The sequence below is a fragment of the Tachysurus vachellii genome, chromosome 20, assembly GCF_030014155.1.
Source record: "Tachysurus vachellii isolate PV-2020 chromosome 20, HZAU_Pvac_v1, whole genome shotgun sequence".
In the NCBI taxonomy this organism is placed as follows: domain Eukaryota; kingdom Metazoa; phylum Chordata; class Actinopteri; order Siluriformes; family Bagridae; genus Tachysurus; species Tachysurus vachellii.
Genome location: NC_083479.1, coordinates 21,585,978 through 21,605,098, shown reverse-complemented (window position 1 = coordinate 21,605,098; position 19,121 = coordinate 21,585,978). Strand labels below are relative to the sequence as shown.

Genomic DNA, 19,121 nt, shown 5'->3' with positions numbered 1-19,121 from the left:
TGTCATAAACACACTACAGACCGGGTCATAAACACACTACAGACCGGGTCATAAACACACTACAGACCGGGTCATAAACACACCACAGACCGGGTCATAAACACACTACAGACCGGGTCATAAACACACTACAGACCGGGTCATAAACACACTACAGACCGGGTCATAAACACACCACAGACCGGGTCATAAACACACCACAGACCGGGTCATAAACACACTACAGACCGGGTCATAAACACACCACAGACCGGGTCATAAACACACTACAGACCGGGTCATAAACACACTACAGACCGGGTCATAAACACACCACAGACCGGGTCATAAACACACTACAGACCGGGTCATAAACACACCACAGACCGGGTCATAAACACACTACAGACCGGGTCATAAACACACCACCGACCGGGTCATAAACACACTACAGACCGGGTCATAAACACACCACCGACCGGGTCATAAACACACTACAGACCGGGTCATAAATACACTACAGACCGGGTCATAAACACACTACAGACCGGGTCATAAACACACTACAGACCGGGTCATAAACACACCACAGAGCAGGTAATAAACACACCACAGACCGGGTCATAAACACACTACAGACCGGGTCATAAACACACCACAGACCGGGTCATAAACACACCACAGAGCAGGTAATAAACACACCACAGACCGGGTCATAAACACACTACAGACCGGGTAATAAACACACCACAGACTGTGTCATAAACACACTACAGACTGGATCATAAACACACCACAGAACGGGTCATAAACACACTACAGACTGGATCATAAACACACTACAGACTGGATCATAAACACACCACAGACCGGGTCATAAACACACTACAGACCGGGTAATAAACACACCACAGACTGGATCATAAACACACTACAGACCGGGTCATAAACACACTACAGACCGGGTCATAAACACACTACCGACCGGGTCATAAACACACCACAGACTGGGTCATAAACACACTACAGACTGGATCATAAACACACCACAGACCGGGTCATAAACACACAACAGACCGGGTAATAAACACACCACAGACTGTGTCATAAACACACTACAGACTGGATCATAAACACACCACAGACCGGGTCATAAACACACTACAGACCGGGTCATAAACACACTACAGACTGGATCATAAACACACCACAGACCGGGTCATAAACACACTACAGACTGGATCATAAACACACTACAGACTGGATCATAAACACACCACAGACTGGATCATAAACACACTACAGACCGGGTCATAAACACACTACAGACCGGATCATAAACACACCACAGAACGGGTCATAAACACACTACAGACTGGATCATAAACACACCACAGACCGGGTCATAAACACACTACAGACCGGACTGTTTTTTCTGTAAAGATCTTAAAATATATGATGATTCATTGAACTCAGTTACAAGAAATATCTACTCTTATATTGAAAAAAATAATGTGTGGAATTTAATTATTTTCCTGGACACAAGTACAAAAAAATTGATTACACACCAGAACACATTTCTGATCTTCTGATTTTATTTTATTCTATATATGAACTCTATACAGTATAATGTATAATTCCCACCCCAGGGGTGTCTCTGGATCTGTAATAAGTTATACTGCCTTCCATGTGTAGCTGCAACTTAAACACCAAAAACTACCTCCTCCACTTCAGCTCATCAGCCCAGTGTAGTCTTCTACCAGGTCCTTTAGCTTCAGATCTATAACCTATAGTCACACTACGATTATTGACCATACAATCATTCTTTGAAGAGGTAATAATCACAGAGTTATCACCAATGTTCGCTGACTAGTTTGTCGCTAAGCTACGTGCTCAAAACTAATTGCTATGGTCCGCTCTTGTTGTTGTGCTGCAATTTCAGTTCATAAAGTTAGATATGTTTAAAGTTCACTACAGTTAGATCAGATCCAATCTCTACTCAGGTCTGGAACTCTAAAATTACACCTAAAATAGATTTTTATAAACTTTATAGAAGTCATGCATTACATCCAACATGTTCACTAAAACAGAGATGTTTGTTCTGGTAAAGATTTACACACCATTACAGAGAAGTGAAAAGTGAATACAATTTAAAAAAACACTCACATTTATGGCTCCCATTGTGTATAATGATTTATATAAAGTCCCAGTGCAGTAGAGTTAATGTCCCTCTCTCCATCACACAAAGCTGATCATTATTTTCTACATCAACATACACAATAAGTCCATTTGACTGCCAAAGTTTATATGAAATCATCAGTTTATTATCTAAAGTCAAAATATCTAATAAAAATACACAATTGATGCAGTAAAGACAGAAATGACAAGAAGGTTAGACAAAAACCATGAAATATGAATATGAATTAATTTGTAATACATTCCACTAATTCAAATGCTAATTAGAGAATGCTAATTTAAACATGTATTTGCATTTCCATAATTTATCAACATTAATTCTAACTTAAATGCAAGAGTGTATATTTTTAGATATTTTAGTTACAACAACCTACAACTACTTCACCAATTCATAACAGCAGTTACTTTTAAGTTAATCTTCCTTCATTTAAATAAAACAATTTTGCATTTTAATTGTGCTGCCAATCACACCACAATTGAACTGTCAATCACACCACAGTTCTACCCCAAAGATTTGAAACTGCACCTGCATATTGATGAACTGTTATTACCTGCATGATATTTATGAATTAATTAATTAATTTGTTTGCATTTATAGTTAAATAAAGTCTGGAAATTGCCTTTAGAAGTAAAAAAAATCTTGTTAATGTTTGCTGAAATTATTTACATAAAAAAATAAAGGAAAGTAGATTTGCATGAAAGTAAATTCAGGATGTTCTGAACATATTAAATTGATGAGTTTTTCTTTAACAGTTAAGCCAGACGTGTGAGCTCTCAGAGTGTGAGTTCTGCTCTGACACTCGTGTAAGAATGATGTACATCTCCTGGGTCAGTGTGTACACATTGGGTTAATCTGAGCCAGTTATCTGTCTTTAATAGCAGATTGAGAATCATTAGAGAATGTTGATCAGTGTAATCTCACACACACATTTTCACACAGACTGTTCAGTTCACTACAGAGCTGATTCCACAGGATCTCATACAGTGTGACATCATCTGAAGACAACACTGAAATCATAAAGTGAATAAAAACAGGCATGAGATATTATCACCTGTAAAAGGTGTTTTAATGCTAAACATAATAAAGCTTTTTTAATGAAATGTCTATGTTTATTTCTTCTCTTGTCATTTCTCATGTCATTTTAATCAGATCTGACTAACAGAAAGGTGAAAGGAGTCACGGACCACCATCTGTGAAAGTAAGCAGAGAGACAAAGGCTTCATTACATTCTGCTCTATACGTGACTTTAGTGACTTATCTTATGTGCAGATTATACTGATGTAATTATTATATTGATATTAATTCTCATATTATTGTTCAGTTACTCGTTGTAATGTATTTAGTCAGTGACACTAATACACACATACTGTATATATAATAATGTAATATAATAATGTATGTGAGGTACCTGCACACGGTCCCTTTTGAAATTTAATGTCATCGATCGCAGTGTCACTCAGTATCGACGGCCCTCGGGTGGCTTCAAATGCAATCTAAAAAAAAAACAACACCTGTCTAATATCTAAAATAACACCTGTAGGCACATTCAGATGAGTTCTGGGTTCCTTCACTTACCTGGTGGTGATGGTGACACTCATAGGTCACTGATGCTTTCATCCAAGAGATGCTCTGTGCTCCACTCCTTTTCCACAGCACCATGTCTCCATCCTCATGCTCAGAATGCAACAGAATGCGGAGAGAACCTGTTCCAGATCCGTACATGTGGTAGAAGAAGGACAGGCACTGAGCTGCTCTAGAACCACGAAGAGGGCGGGACAGAAGGCGAGCACTATGACCTGGCAGCATCAGGGAGGCCTCGATATACAAATAATGACCTTAAAGGTAACATAAAGCAAAATGTGAGTGAAAATGAATGAGTTTTAACTTCACAGTGAATGATCACATGGTTCAGAGACACTGAACATCACAATCATGTTCCTTCATCCAGCCAGTGAGAAAGAAGAGGAACAAACCCACTCCAGTTGTGTGGTCTGCTTTAGGCCCAGTGTAGGAGGTTGGTGTTGGTCCTCTGATCAAAACCCAGTCTGACTCATCAGACTTTTTTTCCTGAGTGAATCCACAAAATCCCTTCTCAAAGTCACAGAGTGAAGGAAGCGACAAAGTAGAACCTGGATCAGAACATACAAACTTCATCACTACAGTGAGAACAAAACTTTTTATACACATGTTGTGACAAAATAATGTTTTCCTCATCACATTTTCTTTTAAATAATTTTGATTATACAAATTACACGCAATCACACTTCAGTGAATTTTATTTTTATTTCAACCAATCAGGTTGGTACGGTGGCCGGGAAGTGCAAAACAAATTAACAAAACCCAAACCAAATTAACAAATCAGAAAACACAACGACAAGTCAGACAACCCAGAAACGGTAATGTATCGTTTTTTGAATGGAAACTTACCGATTATTGGACATGACACCTGTCACTCAAGGTATACAGGTATGGAATCTTATGTGTAATGTGTAAAGTTCTCCGTTTAAATAAAGTTCTCCGTTCAAGAAAATAACAGAATTAATCCACAGTAATCCATTCCATCCATCCATTCCAACTTTTCCCTGCGGCAGACTGTTGAACTTCATGTATACTTTGAGTGACAGGTGTCTTGTCCAATCACAAACTATACCAACCGCTTCCGGGTTGTCTGAAATGTCGTTGTGTTTTCTGATTTGTTAATTTGTTTTCTGATTTGTTAATGTGTTTCGTGCACCGATTCAGACAACCCGGAAGCGGTAGGTATAGTTTGTGAACGGAAACTTACCGATCATTGGACAAGACGACTGTCATTAAAGATATAAAGGTGAATGAAAGGTGTCTCGTCCGATGATGGTAGGTTTCCATTCACAAACTATACCAACCGCTTCCGGGTTGTCTGACTTGTTAATGTGTTTTCGGATTTGTTAATTTAGTTTGGGTTTTGTTAATTTGTTTTGCACTTCCCGGCCACCGTAGGTTGGTCATCAAGTGAGTCTATTTGTCATGCGATATATATTAAAATGACTTTGAAGAAAAAGAACCTTAACATTTGTACAAACTCAAACAGTGAAGTGATATGATCAGGTTCTGTTGGATTTCATGTGAATAAAGAAAGCAAAGATAAGAATGCCTGCACTGCCCCTACCCCTACACCTTCCACTGCCCCTACACCTACACCGTCCACTGCCCCTACCCCTATACCTTCCCCTACCCCATACCTTCCCCTGCCCCTACCCCTATACCTTCCCCTGCCCCTACCCCTATACCTTCCCCTACCCCTACCCCTATACATTCCCCTATACCTTCCCCTACCCCTATACTGTACATTCCCCTGCCCCTACCCCTATACATTCCCCTGCCCCTACCACTATACATTCCCCTGTCCCTACCACTATACTGTACCTTCCCCTACCCCTACTCCTTATACTACCCCTAACCCTTATACTACCCCTAACCCTACTCCTACTCCTACTCTTATTACTTTGAGTGGATCAGAAGGCTTCTGTACCTGCTGGGAGCTCACAGTCCCCAGGACGGAGGCTGATGTCATCAAGAGCAGCAGATCCACAGTTCCAAAAACTTTTACATGTACTTGCAAACATCACCTTGTAAGATAAAGCCAGATAAACATAAATAAAGCATAAATTAATCAGAGGCACTTTCCATGTGAAAACACATGCAGTGAGTTTCTGTGTGTGTATAAAACTTTTATCTGTGACTCAGTGCAGTTGTTTTTAGACATTTTCTCTTTCCCACATCCTGCCTCGAGATGTGGAAGACACATGAAGTCATATTTTGCGGCCAGATGTGTGAAGTAAGTGATGACAGATGTGTGAGCCTAACTCATCTGTTAGTAATGATGAAGGTTTGATCTGTCTGGGTTCAAAAACACAATCTAAGAGGAATAAATAAATAGATTTCTAAAGGATTACGGAGGAAGAGGAATCACAACGGTCCTGTGAACTTACTATAATTAATTAATTACTATTTACTGTTTGTAACATTAGTCTGTTTTCTAGAACATTAATATGAAGTAAAATAATTCATTTAATTCAGCTTTATTTGTAAATCACTTTATAAACACAGAGAGTGGGATTATAAATCATTATAAACACTGAGAGTGGGATTATAAATCATTATAAACACAGAGTGGGATTATAAATCATTATAAACACTGAGAGTGGGATTATAAATCATTATAAACACTGAGAGTGGGATTATAAATGAGAATTGCTTGAGCAATTTCTAGGTCAGCATTGTAACACTAATTCCTTCGTGCCAAAGCCCCGAGTGCAAAACCAACAGCCACAACAGCAGTTCAAAGTCAACACCATGGTGTCCACATGGTTCTCTCCATAATTACATTTAAATGAAACTTTAAAGAAAGTTATTTAAGAACTATGCAACTAAACACATTCTTTCTTTGTCTTTATTGCTTGTAGGAGCCTGATGGTCAGTAACTATAACTAAATACATGTCTTTATTTGTTAGCTGAATTCCTTATTTTACGCTTCTTGGTATCATTTATGCTCATATGCAACTAATGTGGTGGTGAATGTAAATCACACAGAAGTTCAAAAATGTTCACCACACAAAGTCATTTTCTCAAAACAAAGCAAGGTTAAAAGAAAAGGTTTTATCACCTGACTGTTGTTCTGAGCCTGGATACTGAGCTCCACGTAGATCCACACATCTCTTGTCCTGTCACTCGGGCTCCAGACTCGACTGTGTTTCCGTGTGGTGTTGTTATACAGATAGACGGCTAAAGTCTGCTCAGATTTACTGAATCCTCTGAGAGAGTAGAAGAACCTCAGGCAGAACTTCTGGTTCCTGGGCAGAAACGGTCCGAACAGTCGACTGATGGCGCCAGACTGCATGATGAAGCGTGAACTCACCAACAGGAACCAACCTGTGAGGGAGGTGGAAATTTCCCCCATATTTTAAAATTAATTTATTTCCATATCATTATGAGAATAATTCTACAGCAAACACAGTGTGTGCAGAAAAAAATCTTCTTCACTTTATCACACATACTGAGTGTAATGTAATATATGGAACATAAGCTGTTCATTACAGACTATGGCTCTGATATGGTTGTGTAAATTAACACAGGAACTATGATTATTCTTAATATCATGAGAATTAAAATAATTTACTAAGTTAATATAACTAGTCCTTTCTGTTTAAACCTGCCACAAAGTGAGAAGTTTAATCAAAGAACCCAACATTACAGCGAGGCTCATATCTGAGTTTCAAAAAAAAATCTTGTGTACTTGCAGTGTGTGTATGTGTGTGTATGTGCATGTGTGTATGTGCATGTGCATGTGTGTGTATGTGTGTGTATTTGCATGTGCATGTGTGTGTGTATGTGCATGTGGATATGTGTGTGTGTGTGTATGTGTATGTGCATGTGTGTATGTGTGTGTATGTGTGTGTGTGCATGTGGATATGTGTGTGTGTATGTGTATGTGCATGTGTGTATGTGTGTGTATGTGTGTGTGTGTATGTGCATGTGTGTGCATGTGGATATGTGTGTGTGTGTATGTGCATGTGTGTGCATGTGGATATGTGTGTGTATGTGTATGTGTGTGTATGTGTGTGTGTGTGTGTGTGCATGTGTGTATATGTGTGTATGTGCATGTGTGTGTATGTGCATGTGTATATGTGTGTATGTGCATGTGGATATGTGTGTGTGTGTGTGTATGTGGATATGTGTGTGTGTGCATGTGTGTATATGTGTGTATGTGCATGTGGATATGCGTGTGTGTATGTGTGTGTGTGTGTGTGTGTGTGTGTATGTGCATGTGGATATGTGTGTGTGTATGTGCATGTGTGGATATGTGTGTGTGTGTGTGTGTGTGTGTGTGTGTGTATGTGCATGTGTGTGTATGTGTTCCTGCACCTCTCCCAGTCGTGTGGTCTCCCTCACGGTACACATTGGGCCGCACTGAGACTCGCCTCCACATTTCACTTTCTGTCATGTTCTGTGTGTAGTGACAAAAACCCAGCTCAAAGTCACAGTCTGCCACTGACGGGTTAAACACGGGTTCTGAACAAATGGACCATAAACACAAAACACACAAATAAAACATATTTAATCAGAAACATGAAGATCAGCAGTGAGATGTTGTGTTAGGTTGATGATCTAAAGCACCTGATCCTGAAGAGCACGACTCAGGAGAAAACACAACATCATCCAGCAGCACACGACCTCCTCTAGGACTGTTAAAGGAAACTTCAAATACCACCTACAGAGAGTTCACACACACACACACACACACACACACACACACACACACACACATTTATACTTATATAAACACAAATACAAAGCCAGCTAGTTACAGAGATACTGAACAAAAGTGTACGGTCGATGACTCTTATGGTGCTTTAGTTCCTTCTGATCAGTTTTCCAGTTGAACATCAATAATAGAAGATAATCTCTTTATCCAGGACATTGAAATGGAAATAATGATTATGTTGTGTATCGTTTACTGAAGCCAGCAAACAGAACACAGATCATCAGCAGCTAGAGGATGACAGTACGCTCTGCCAATCGGCCCAGTGTATTAGAGGTCATTGTCTGTGTGACTTACCTGTAGGGGGTAGGGGGCACTCAGGGGCACATATACAGGAATCCACACTTGGGTTTTGGCTTCCTGCTCAACCTGGTTGCTCTCAGGCAGGTCTGCACTCCACAGCTCACTGTACTGCCCCACATGGTCCCTGCTGTACACCGAGAACATGTGACCCTCGGCGTTGTCCTGCTGGTACTGAAAACTCAAACAGCCCGACATGGGCACCGAGGTCATGGGTGACACCAGTGTGGCCACTTCCTTTAGAGTCCTGGAGTGGATCGAATCCACATACATGTAGTGACCTGGCCAGATTACAGAAGAACAGGATGTGACTGTAATATAATGAAATATAATCTTTCATATGATGACAATGTCTCTTATTTATCATGCACAATATTCAAAACACAAAACTTCCACAAGACCAAGACACATCGTTCTACAAATGAAACATAATGATTCATTACACAAAATGTTTTCAACAGAACAGAGACTTTAAATATTCTCATATTCTCAGTAATTAACTCCTTCCTTATATATAATAAACTTTTATTAAAGTCTTGTGTAGTTCCTGTGAAGGTCAATTCAATTTATTTGTATAGAACTTTTAACAATTCCCATTGTCTCAAATCAGCTTTACAGAAGTATGGAAACAGAAGAGAGAGAAAAAGAAATAAATATATAATAATAATAATAAGAAGAAAAAATAAGGATAAAAATAAATGAATTAATATATACAATTAAAGTTTAAAATTAATTTAAAAAAGATTAACTTGAAATTTAAAATATTATATATCTACCCCTATTCCTAATGATTGAGCCAGAGGCCACATCGGCAAGGAAAAAGTCCCTGAGATGATATGAGGAACCTTGAGAGGAACCAGACTCAGAAGTGAACCTCATCCTCATTTGGGTGACACTCTACAGTAAATAGTGTAAATGTAAATAATGTCCTTTCTACAACAGTTTATAATAGTGCAGCCGAGAGCTCCTGAGGAACTAATGGGTCATCATAAACTCTGAGTTCAGCACAGACCTGATTGCTGATAAACACCAGAACATACAGCTGACTGACACAACATTGGTTCATAAGAAGACATGACGTCTCAGGGTGGCTTCATACACAACAATCCCATGAGACACTGACTGACCATGAAGATCAATCCCTGGCAGGGTGACAACCGGGCAATGAACATGTGTACAGCTCAGTCTGTCTGTTTTTATTTAGTTGTGTTCTAAAGAGGATGTGATGATGTGGAGTTCAGGTGACTGCAGCATGAAACACTCTGTAGTTTATATGGAGATGTAAAGAGGAACCCAGACCAGGGTGGATTTGTGTGGATTTGGCGTACCGGGGCCGTCACTGAGTGCAGGGTTGTTCGGAGATCCTCTCCCCACGTACCAGTTCACATTTCCACTCCAATGACTCGCATAGCCACACAGGTGAGACTCCTCAAAATCACACTCTGGGGAGAAAAACCTCAATTGTTTAATGTTGTTATAAATCTGGGCTTTTGTTGAGAGCGGAGCTTTAATCGCTGTTCATCTCCAGATGGCGCTAAAGAACAAATTAGAACCTCTAGAACACACTTCAGTGTGTGTTAAGAGAAGTTAAGGCAAGTAGAAAGGTAGAAATCATCTCTAGAGGCCTGAAACATCTCGCTTAGAAGTGTTTACTAAACACTAAACACTGCTTATTATCCAGTGACTAATATTAATATTCCATTCATTTAACGCTAATATGATTTCATAAGAGTGTAGAAGTGGACGTGTGGAAACATCTACGGCTCCTTAGAGTTCAGGAGAATAAACATGTTTTCATTGTTCCGTTCAGTCGGTGTTAATACTTTAAATGTTGTGTGAGTGTTTGTGTATGTGTGTGAGTTAGTGCGTGTGTTGTGTGTGTATGATTTTGCATGTGTGTGCATGTGTGCGTTTGAGTTAGTGCGTGTGTTGTGTGTGTATGATTTTGCATGTGTGTGCATGTGTGCGTGTGAGTTAGTGTGTGTGTTTATGTCACTGACCGATGCAGTATTTATCTGAAATGTTGACCTCAAAGATGGACACACTGCTGCCTTCAGCTGAGCCTCGTCCACCCTCAATCACTATCTACAGCAAACACACACACACACACACACACACACAGTGTGCAAAGTTGCACAAATAAATATTTGAGTTTGAGTAAAGTCAGTATATCTCATATAAAAAAAGATTTGCCTACAGTGCCTGATTGGTTCGCTCAGGGATGTGATAAAATAAATCTGTGACTTCTGACCACTACACTGACATAATAAATAAACTGACATAATAAACATGAGCTTTATGCTGTAATTTTATTTTCCTTTAATCCAACACTTTAGCTAATCCACTGTGTAGATGATTACCAGCTCTTCTTCTCACATCTCTCACCTTGTACGGTTCAGTGGAATTCTGCAGGTCTATGGTAGTGATGATCCAGTTATCAGAGGATCTGCTGGATGACCAGAGCATGTGGTCAAAATTCTCTCCCTCTGACCGAGTGAGAACCTGAAGTGAGCCAGTACCAGTGATCTGATAGATGAGTCGAAGACAGCTCCAATCCTGCAGCTCCACATCAGGACCCAACAGAACTGCCTTGTTCCCATCGCCCTGTGAGTTCGCATCCAGCGTGATGAAATGATCTAAGAGGGAAAGAGAAGTGCACTGAATCAACGAGACAACTGCAGAACAAGACAGAAGAAGAACACGTATACAGAAGAACAGCAGGTATGCAGAAGAACAGCACATATGCAGAAGAAGAGCTCATATACAGAAGAAGAGCTCATATACAGAAGAACATGTCTACAGCATATTTTTGTTCTTTTCTAAATAAGCAAAAAGAGAAGCAGACAAACCAGAAGCAGCAGATACAATACAGATACAGATTTCAATCCAAACTTTTGTTGTTTTTATGTTCTCCAGATGTACAAAAGACATGTTGTGCATGTGATGGACTTTGGTGCACTATTTTATCTGATGAATCTGATGCATTTCTAATAATCTAATCATTTGCAGAATCATGACACTTCTTGTCTTTGTAGTTTCTAGTTTGTAGCTCACAGTGTAATGATTTTCATGTTCAGATCTTTCCTTACCTTTAGGGTTGAGGTTCCAGCTGAGGAAAGCTGGGTCTGCTGTGTAGTCACACATCGTCTCCTGAAAACTACACGAACCTGGTAATATCTTTCCTCGAGTCATTGCTGTAACAGATAATCAGACATCAGATAATCAGACAGCAGGTTTGGCCTGAAACACTTTCATTTCTTTTTTCCTCATATACATGTTTTAAATTTTGAACACACCGAGAATGCTGAAGAAGACGTAGAGAAACTTCTTCTCCTGAGTGAAGAGCTCCATTCTCCAGCATGTGTTCAGCCTTGACTTCAGAGAGAAACTGATGCAACATCTCCTAAACTGAGCTGGTCTTCAGATGGGAGCCGTCTGTCTGTCTGTCTGCCAGAAAAAGAGGGTATGAGAATGAAGTGAGGAACCAAAACAGAGATAGAAAGAGAGCTAGAGAGAGCGAGAGAAAGAGAGAGAGAGAGAGAGAGAGAGAGAGAGAGAGAGAGAGAGAGAGAGAGCTAGAGAGAGAGAGAGAGAGAGAGAGAGAGAGAGCTAGAGAGAGCTAGAGAGAGAGAGAGAGAGAGAGAGAGAGAGACAGAGAGAGAGAGATAAAAAGATGCCTCTGGAAGTATAAATATAAACCAGGTCCAGATTAAAACCAGTTCCATAATATATCAATCTCATTGTTTTTTCTTTTATTTAAAATTCAGTTTCAGTTTTTAAACACTTCACATTTCATTTTAAACATTTCATTTTAAAATGGCTTGGTGATAATTCAGTGTTTAAATAGTATTTTAATAGCTACATCCATGTATATGTATAATCAGAAACAATCTGTGAATGATGAACTGTGAAAGAAAATGCAGAACCTCTGGATATCCACTAGATTTATGAACATTAATAATCTGTGTAGATTACGACATGAGGAAGCGTGTAGGTCCGACTGAAGCATCTCTTCATACTGAAGAATCTGATAATGATTAACAGCTTTTCTCCAGATGTCTTCACCATGAAGAACATTCTCTAATCTTCCGAAAGACTTCTGATCTTCACATCAAACAACACCGGTTTATTTTTCATTCTGTTACCTTTACACATTTTAGAGTGAGATATTATTGTAATTATATCAGGTAGTGTTTGCAATTATTTTGGTGTAAATAATAAAATGCCAGAGGCATCCAGAAATCGTACCAGCTCCGATCGACCTTTTTGGACCTCCACTGAGATGAGGGCGACTCTGTGAGGATCCTGAGACATCTACAGATCTACCAGCTCCAGTTAGACTCTGTGATACTAAAGAGGAGATGTGAACTCCATGTGATCTTTTACACCAACACAACATTTATCAGACTGTATATTTATAATCACACCCCCAGTGTCACCCAGATGAGGATGAGGTTCCTCTTTGAGTCTGGTTCCTCTCAAGGTTCCTTCCTTTACCATCTAAGGGAGTTTTTCCTCCCCACAGTCACCTGAGTCACCTCAGACTTGTTTATTGGAGATAAATACAAACACATTTAACTTTTGTATTATATTAATCTTTATATTATTCTTTATAATAACCTTCTGTTCTATGTTTATGTTCTGTAAAGCTGCTCTGAGACGATGTCACTTGGTAAAAGTGCTATACAAATAAAACTGAATTGAATTGAACTGAATTGGACTTTATCCTGCAGCAGTGCATTGTGGGATATTTTACACTATAGTCTTTTTGTATTTTTAAGAAATATAAAAAACACAAAAACACAAAAACACACATTACACAGTGTATTATACAGCTAGGAAACAGGGTGTGGTCTGAGAGTCCATGAGGATGACAGCACTGACTACATTACCCACAATCCTACACTCAGCTTTTATATTACCATGGAAACACTGGGACGCTGAGACAGTATTTCCTGTAGAGGTCGCTGTTGTGGCCCTATTTGGTATTTTTAATGGCTGTGTGTGTATGTGTGTGTGTGTGTGCGTGTGTGTGTGTTTGTGTTTGTGTGTGTGTATGTGTGTATGTGTTTGTGTGTTTATATTACCATGGAAACACTGGGACGCTGAGACAGTATTTCCTGTAGAGGTCGCTGTTGTGGCCCTATGTGTTATTTTTAATGGCTGTGTGTGTGTGTGTATGTGTGTATGTGTTTGTGTGTATGTGTGTGTATGTGTATGTGTGTATGTGTTTGTGTGTATGTGTATGTGTGCGCGTGTATGTGTATGTGTGTATGTGTGTATGTGTATGTGTGTGTGCGCGTGTGTATGTGTGTGTATATGTGTGTGTGTGTGTGCGTGTGTGTATGTGTGTGTATATGTGTGTATGTGTATGTGTATGTGTGCGCGTGTATGTGTGTATGTGTATGTGTGTGTGTGCGCGTGTGTATGTGTGTGTATATGTGTGTGTGCGTGTGTGTATGTGTGTGTATATGTGTGTATGTGTATGTGTGTGTATATGTGTGTGTATGCGCGTGTGTATGTGTGTGTGTTTGCGTGCGCGTGTGTGTGTGCGCGCGCGCAGGGTGTGTCAGTGTGTAGAGGAGGAGAGGATGCGGCTGTAATCCGGTGATGCTCCGCACGCGCACTGCGCCGCTCTCACCGTCACCGGACGCGTTACACAGAGACAGAAGTGAACAGAACATGGACCCACAGAACCGAGCCGTGCTTCATCATCCATCCGCTTCCTAACAGGTATCAGTGTGCAGTCCCGAATCTCCCCGTTTCACCATTTTTACCTAGTGTTTATAATGACGGACCTTTTAAACTGCGCATGCGTGGTTCAGACCCACACAGTTTAATCTGATTAAGGGATTTAAAGCCTGAGTGCAGGCCATTGGGATTAAACACAGAGCTGTGGAGGGAAAACATCTTAATGTCTCGGTTTTCTGTCTAATGACAAAACCAGGCTCAGAAAATCATACAGCTTTTATATATTTACACTGTTTATTATTATTATTATTATTATTATTATTATTATTATTATTATTATTATTATTATTACAGGTGTCAGGAATAACGATGTGTTACTCTGTAAATTGAGCTGCAGGAGGTTATAACAGCTGAAATATCTCTACATGCTTCTGCTCTGAGAATAAATGGCACTAAACTGCACCATTTCTTGCTGATGGCTCCAAACCTCCTTTAGATCTTTTACTTTGTGTGTTTTATTAAAAAAGGGTGAAAAGAAAAGCTTGAACACAACATTGAGCTGCTTGCTGTTTGTCTGTGATGTAGGCGTTGATGATGTGGAGCTCTTTCTGCCGTGCAGCACTAAAACAGAACCTCAGATGTCTGAGGGCACTAAATTAAACACACTCTATCTTAAACATTAATCACAGTCACTTACGGCTTTATCCGAGAGTGCAATACAGAATACACATCGAATCCTGATCTGTTTGTAGATTTCTGTGAATTTAATAAATATTTAACATTCATTTGAAAGCTAGTAGTAAATATTAACTGTGTACTTTCACTTCACTTAACGCCACAACCTCACATTCAGTTTCCAGAATTTTTTTTATTTCTTCTGAACAACACAAACAAGAGCAATGATTTAAATCTTCTGTGTCTATGATGTAAAGACAAAGTATACTCTTAGACCTGGGTTCTTCTAGGGTTCCTTGGGTGGTTACTGCTTATTAGGAACATAGGAGAATCTTTACATTTTCTAAACCTTTATTGAAAAACAATTCCCTTATTAAATGGTTCTACATATAACATTCTACTGGTGGATCAAGCTAAAGAATGCTTCAAGGTGGTTGATGACCTGTAGAGATCCAGGTGAGTGTGATGGTGAGCGTGATGGTAAAAAGGTGCAGCAGGTCGCTGAGGTCGTGCTGAGGTCAATCGTCCTACACAGGAGACAGATGGACAAACTGAGACCCGGCTGTGTGACACTACAGAGTGTGACGTTTACAGCCCACATACACAGGCCATCTGGGACTGACTCTCTCTCTCTCTCTCTCTCTCTCTCTCTCTCTCTCTCTCACTCACTCACACACACACACACACACACTCACTCACTCACTCACACACACACACACACACACACACACACACACACACTCACTCACTCACACACACACACACACACACAATTATCCACCCGTTTGTCTGCTGAGATGATAAACCAGGCTAATGGATGTGTTATTCATGGAGACAGTGTTACTGTTATATTGTATTGATTTGATGCGGCTGGTGTTTCTGTACTTTACTGACATTGCAGAAGGTCAGAAAATGCAAACAAGCCTTCAGACTAATCAATACATTTTATACTGTGTGATGTCATCTTGAGCACTCTTACATGTTGCAGATATTTCTATGGAGGTTTTGATGAATCAAAAATCAAATGACATAATACAGTCAGGTGTTAGGTGGTGGACGTGTGTTGGTGTTCATTTCACATCTCCAGGTTCCAGGGTTCAATCCTGACCTTGGGTTACTGCCTATGCAGATTTTAACAGTTTCTTCTAGTGGATTTTCTCTGGTTTCTGTTGACTGTCCAAACACACGTGTGTAGGAGGATTGTGATAAATCGCCCCTGGCTGTAAGTGAAAGTGTGAATATTGTGTGTGAGGAGCCGTTTGATAGACTGGTGTTCTATGTGGGGTGAATTCTCCTGCCCTGGGATAGACTCCAGATCCTCTGCCTCCCTGACCTGGATAAAGTGATCACAGACCACACTGGGTCTTTACACCTGGTGACCTTCACTACACAGCTGTTCTGGGTCTGTATGAAATCTCAGATTATCCATCTCAGTCCACTAGGATTGGGATCTTATCCCTAAAGGATGCTCTGCAGTTCATTTCATTAAAAAAAGGTCTGGGCTGTGACTCGCTTCATCTAACTCTCACACTTATCTTATTTATGTTGTTATATTTCAACCCCACACCTTAGGTAATTCCGCATCATGAATCACAGGGAGGAGCCAGATGAACCAGGGCCCAAAGCCCCACCCCCTAAGGTGATCCGGCAGTCAAACAGTACACCTGTCGAAGGAAGCCGTCCCAGGTGGAGGCCATGCCAGCTGAACAGCCAAGATGAACAGGGAAGCGGCCATCATCATCATCACCATCATCACCACTACCATCGACAATCACACCAACAGCAGTCTGGAAGTAACCGAGCTCCACCACGACGCAGCCGAAGACATGTCCCCAGTCACTCCCAGAGGAGGTCGAGTGAGAGCGGAGATGCAGAGCCACAGCCAGACCAGCAGCCTCGTCCAGGTGGGTCGAGGTATCGACAGGTTGGTGTTGGAGGGCTTCAGCACAGACATCGACAGCAACACAAACCTGCAGTGCTACAGCCCCTCAATGTTCCTGAGATCAATCCAGATTTGGCCACTTTGTCTCCTGAGGAGTCTTCTCAGGAACTGCTGACTTCATCTTCACAAGAGGACCTGACTCCTCAGGAGGTACCAACACCCTCTCCACAGGAGGTACCACATGTAGAAGAGCAAGAAGAAGGTAGCCCAGGTCTTCATTGCTCCTCCAGTACTGAGAGCAGCCTTCACACACACTCTGAGGAGACCGAGGATCAGCACAGCGAGAGGGAGCAGACAGAGGAGTGTATGGGTGAGATGGACAAACGGGAGGTAGAGGGATTTCAGCAAAATAGAGAGGTTGAACAGGAAGAACAAGTGGAGAAGAATCAAGTGGAGAAGGAATCCATGGCAAACACTGGTAATTCAAAAGATAGTAAGAAGACCAGTAGGAGGTTCGGGCCCATCAGAGTAGATGTTCCACCTTTTTCAGAATTTCCACGTCAGCCTCTACCAATCCCTAAATTCCAGACACAGCCTTTCAAAGGTTTCCCCATGGAGTCCAAATCAGGTCCTAATCATCTCACCTCCACCAGCTACACAGCCATGAGCACAGACATGAGGCCTGAATGCCCATCTGACACTCAATCCTATGAAGAAACATTTTCAGACTCCACTACAGAAGCATGTTCTACTTCATATCCATCAGTCTCTGAGTCCTGTCCAAAGTTCTACCTAGTGACACCAACAGAATCAGGCAGAGAACTGTTCCACTCAAACTCACAAACAGGAAGGTACCAGGAACACTCTGAGGAACAGCAGAGCTTTGAGAAAAACTCTGACATGTCCACTAATGAGGCACAGATCAATCTTCATGAGGAGCAGAGGCCACGGGTTTCTGTTGGTTCCAGACTGCACCACTATGATGAACAGTCAGGAGATGAAGCTAGCAGTCCTGATAGAAGCAGAAGTAAGGTTTGGAGACGTAGTGAAGAACAGGAATGTTCAGAGATCAGAAAGGAACAGTGTGAGGTTCGACCTTGTTTGCCAGTATTGTACAAAGACGAGAAGCCACAACAGGACTGTGTAGAAGACAGGCCACAATCTATGCAAGAGTCTGCAAACGTTTCAGGAGATGCGATCTCTCTGGCAATAAGAGACATAAAGGAGGCAATCGAGGACGTGAAGACAAAGATGGTGCGCTCACCGTACACACCTGATAAACCCAAAGAGCCGGTGTGGGTGATGAGGAGAGACATCAGCCCGGTGGAGGAGTGTGGGCCACAGCTTCCTTCACCTCCATCTCCTCCACAGCTTCCTTCACCTCCGTCTCCTCCACAGCTTCCTTCACCTCCGTCTCCTCCACAGCTTCCTTCACCTCCGTCTCCTCCACAGCTTCCTTCACCTCCGTCTCCTCCACAGCTTCCTTCACCTCCGTCTCCTCCACAGCCTCCTTCACCTCAGAACACGGTGAGTGTCTGTCTACACAACATTCTATATCCTCATCTTATCTCGTTATTCTTCACTATTTCATGGTTCTGCACTGCTCTGTGTCAGTCATGTTCACAGGTTCTAGCTTCAGATCCCACAGTTCCCCAGGGAGCAGAATCCTCCAGAGCTCATGATCATCAGGAAGCAGACATCAGTCCCAGTTTACCAACAGCTGAAGAGGTGAAGTGCTGTTTTTCATTTGGCTGTACAACACTTTATCTGTATATCCACCACTCTGCTGACACTCTGTTGTGTTTATTATCACAGCTTAGAAGGAACTTGGCTGCTTTCCCTACTTACGTTGACGGTAAGTTCAAGTTAATGAACTCCAACAGCTCAGGATTCCCAATGAGGAACAAAACACGTGTGCTGTTCTGTTGTAGGAAAATAATCAATATCACATTCATGTGTTGAAGCAGAGTGTTGTATTGTTAGCTCTCTGATTGTATTGTTAGCTCTCTGAAGTTTATTATTTTGGTTTTTATTCTTTTATAACACAGTAATTAACTATAACACGGTAATTAACAACACAGTAATTAACTATAACACA

General features: G+C 41.0%; 2 protein-coding genes across 3 annotated transcripts in view; one reads left to right on the top strand and one right to left on the bottom strand.

Annotated features, from left to right (window-relative positions):
* Positions 1 to 2,606: 2,606 nt before the first annotated feature.
* On the bottom strand, positions 2,607 to 12,167 carry mamdc2b (MAM domain containing 2b). The gene is made up of 14 exons (XM_060896060.1): positions 12,072 to 12,167; positions 11,865 to 11,969; positions 11,161 to 11,411; positions 10,776 to 10,860; positions 10,104 to 10,217; positions 8,773 to 9,056; positions 8,331 to 8,424; positions 8,079 to 8,225; positions 6,820 to 7,085; positions 5,685 to 5,781; positions 4,150 to 4,305; positions 3,752 to 4,011; positions 3,585 to 3,669; positions 2,607 to 3,366 (listed from the first exon to the last, which is right to left on the bottom strand). Exons 1-14 carry the CDS (start codon positions 12,124 to 12,126, stop codon positions 3,353 to 3,355), a joined length of 2,013 nt encoding a protein of 670 aa, XP_060752043.1. The 5' UTR covers positions 12,127 to 12,167; the 3' UTR covers positions 2,607 to 3,352.
* A 2,202-nt stretch (positions 12,168 to 14,369) lies between these two features.
* apba1b (amyloid beta (A4) precursor protein-binding, family A, member 1b) overlaps positions 14,370 to 19,121 on the top strand; it is a 17,017-nt gene continuing 12,265 nt past the window's right edge. For both annotated transcript variants that reach the window (XM_060896700.1, XM_060896699.1), the window contains exons 1-4: positions 14,370 to 14,508; positions 16,714 to 18,550; positions 18,638 to 18,751; positions 18,839 to 18,878. In XM_060896700.1, coding sequence (XP_060752683.1) covers positions 16,727 to 18,550; positions 18,638 to 18,751; positions 18,839 to 18,878 — 1,978 coding nt within the window. In that variant the 5' untranslated portion in view covers positions 14,370 to 14,508; positions 16,714 to 16,726. The remainder of the gene's footprint in view (positions 14,509 to 16,713; positions 18,551 to 18,637; positions 18,752 to 18,838; positions 18,879 to 19,121) is intronic.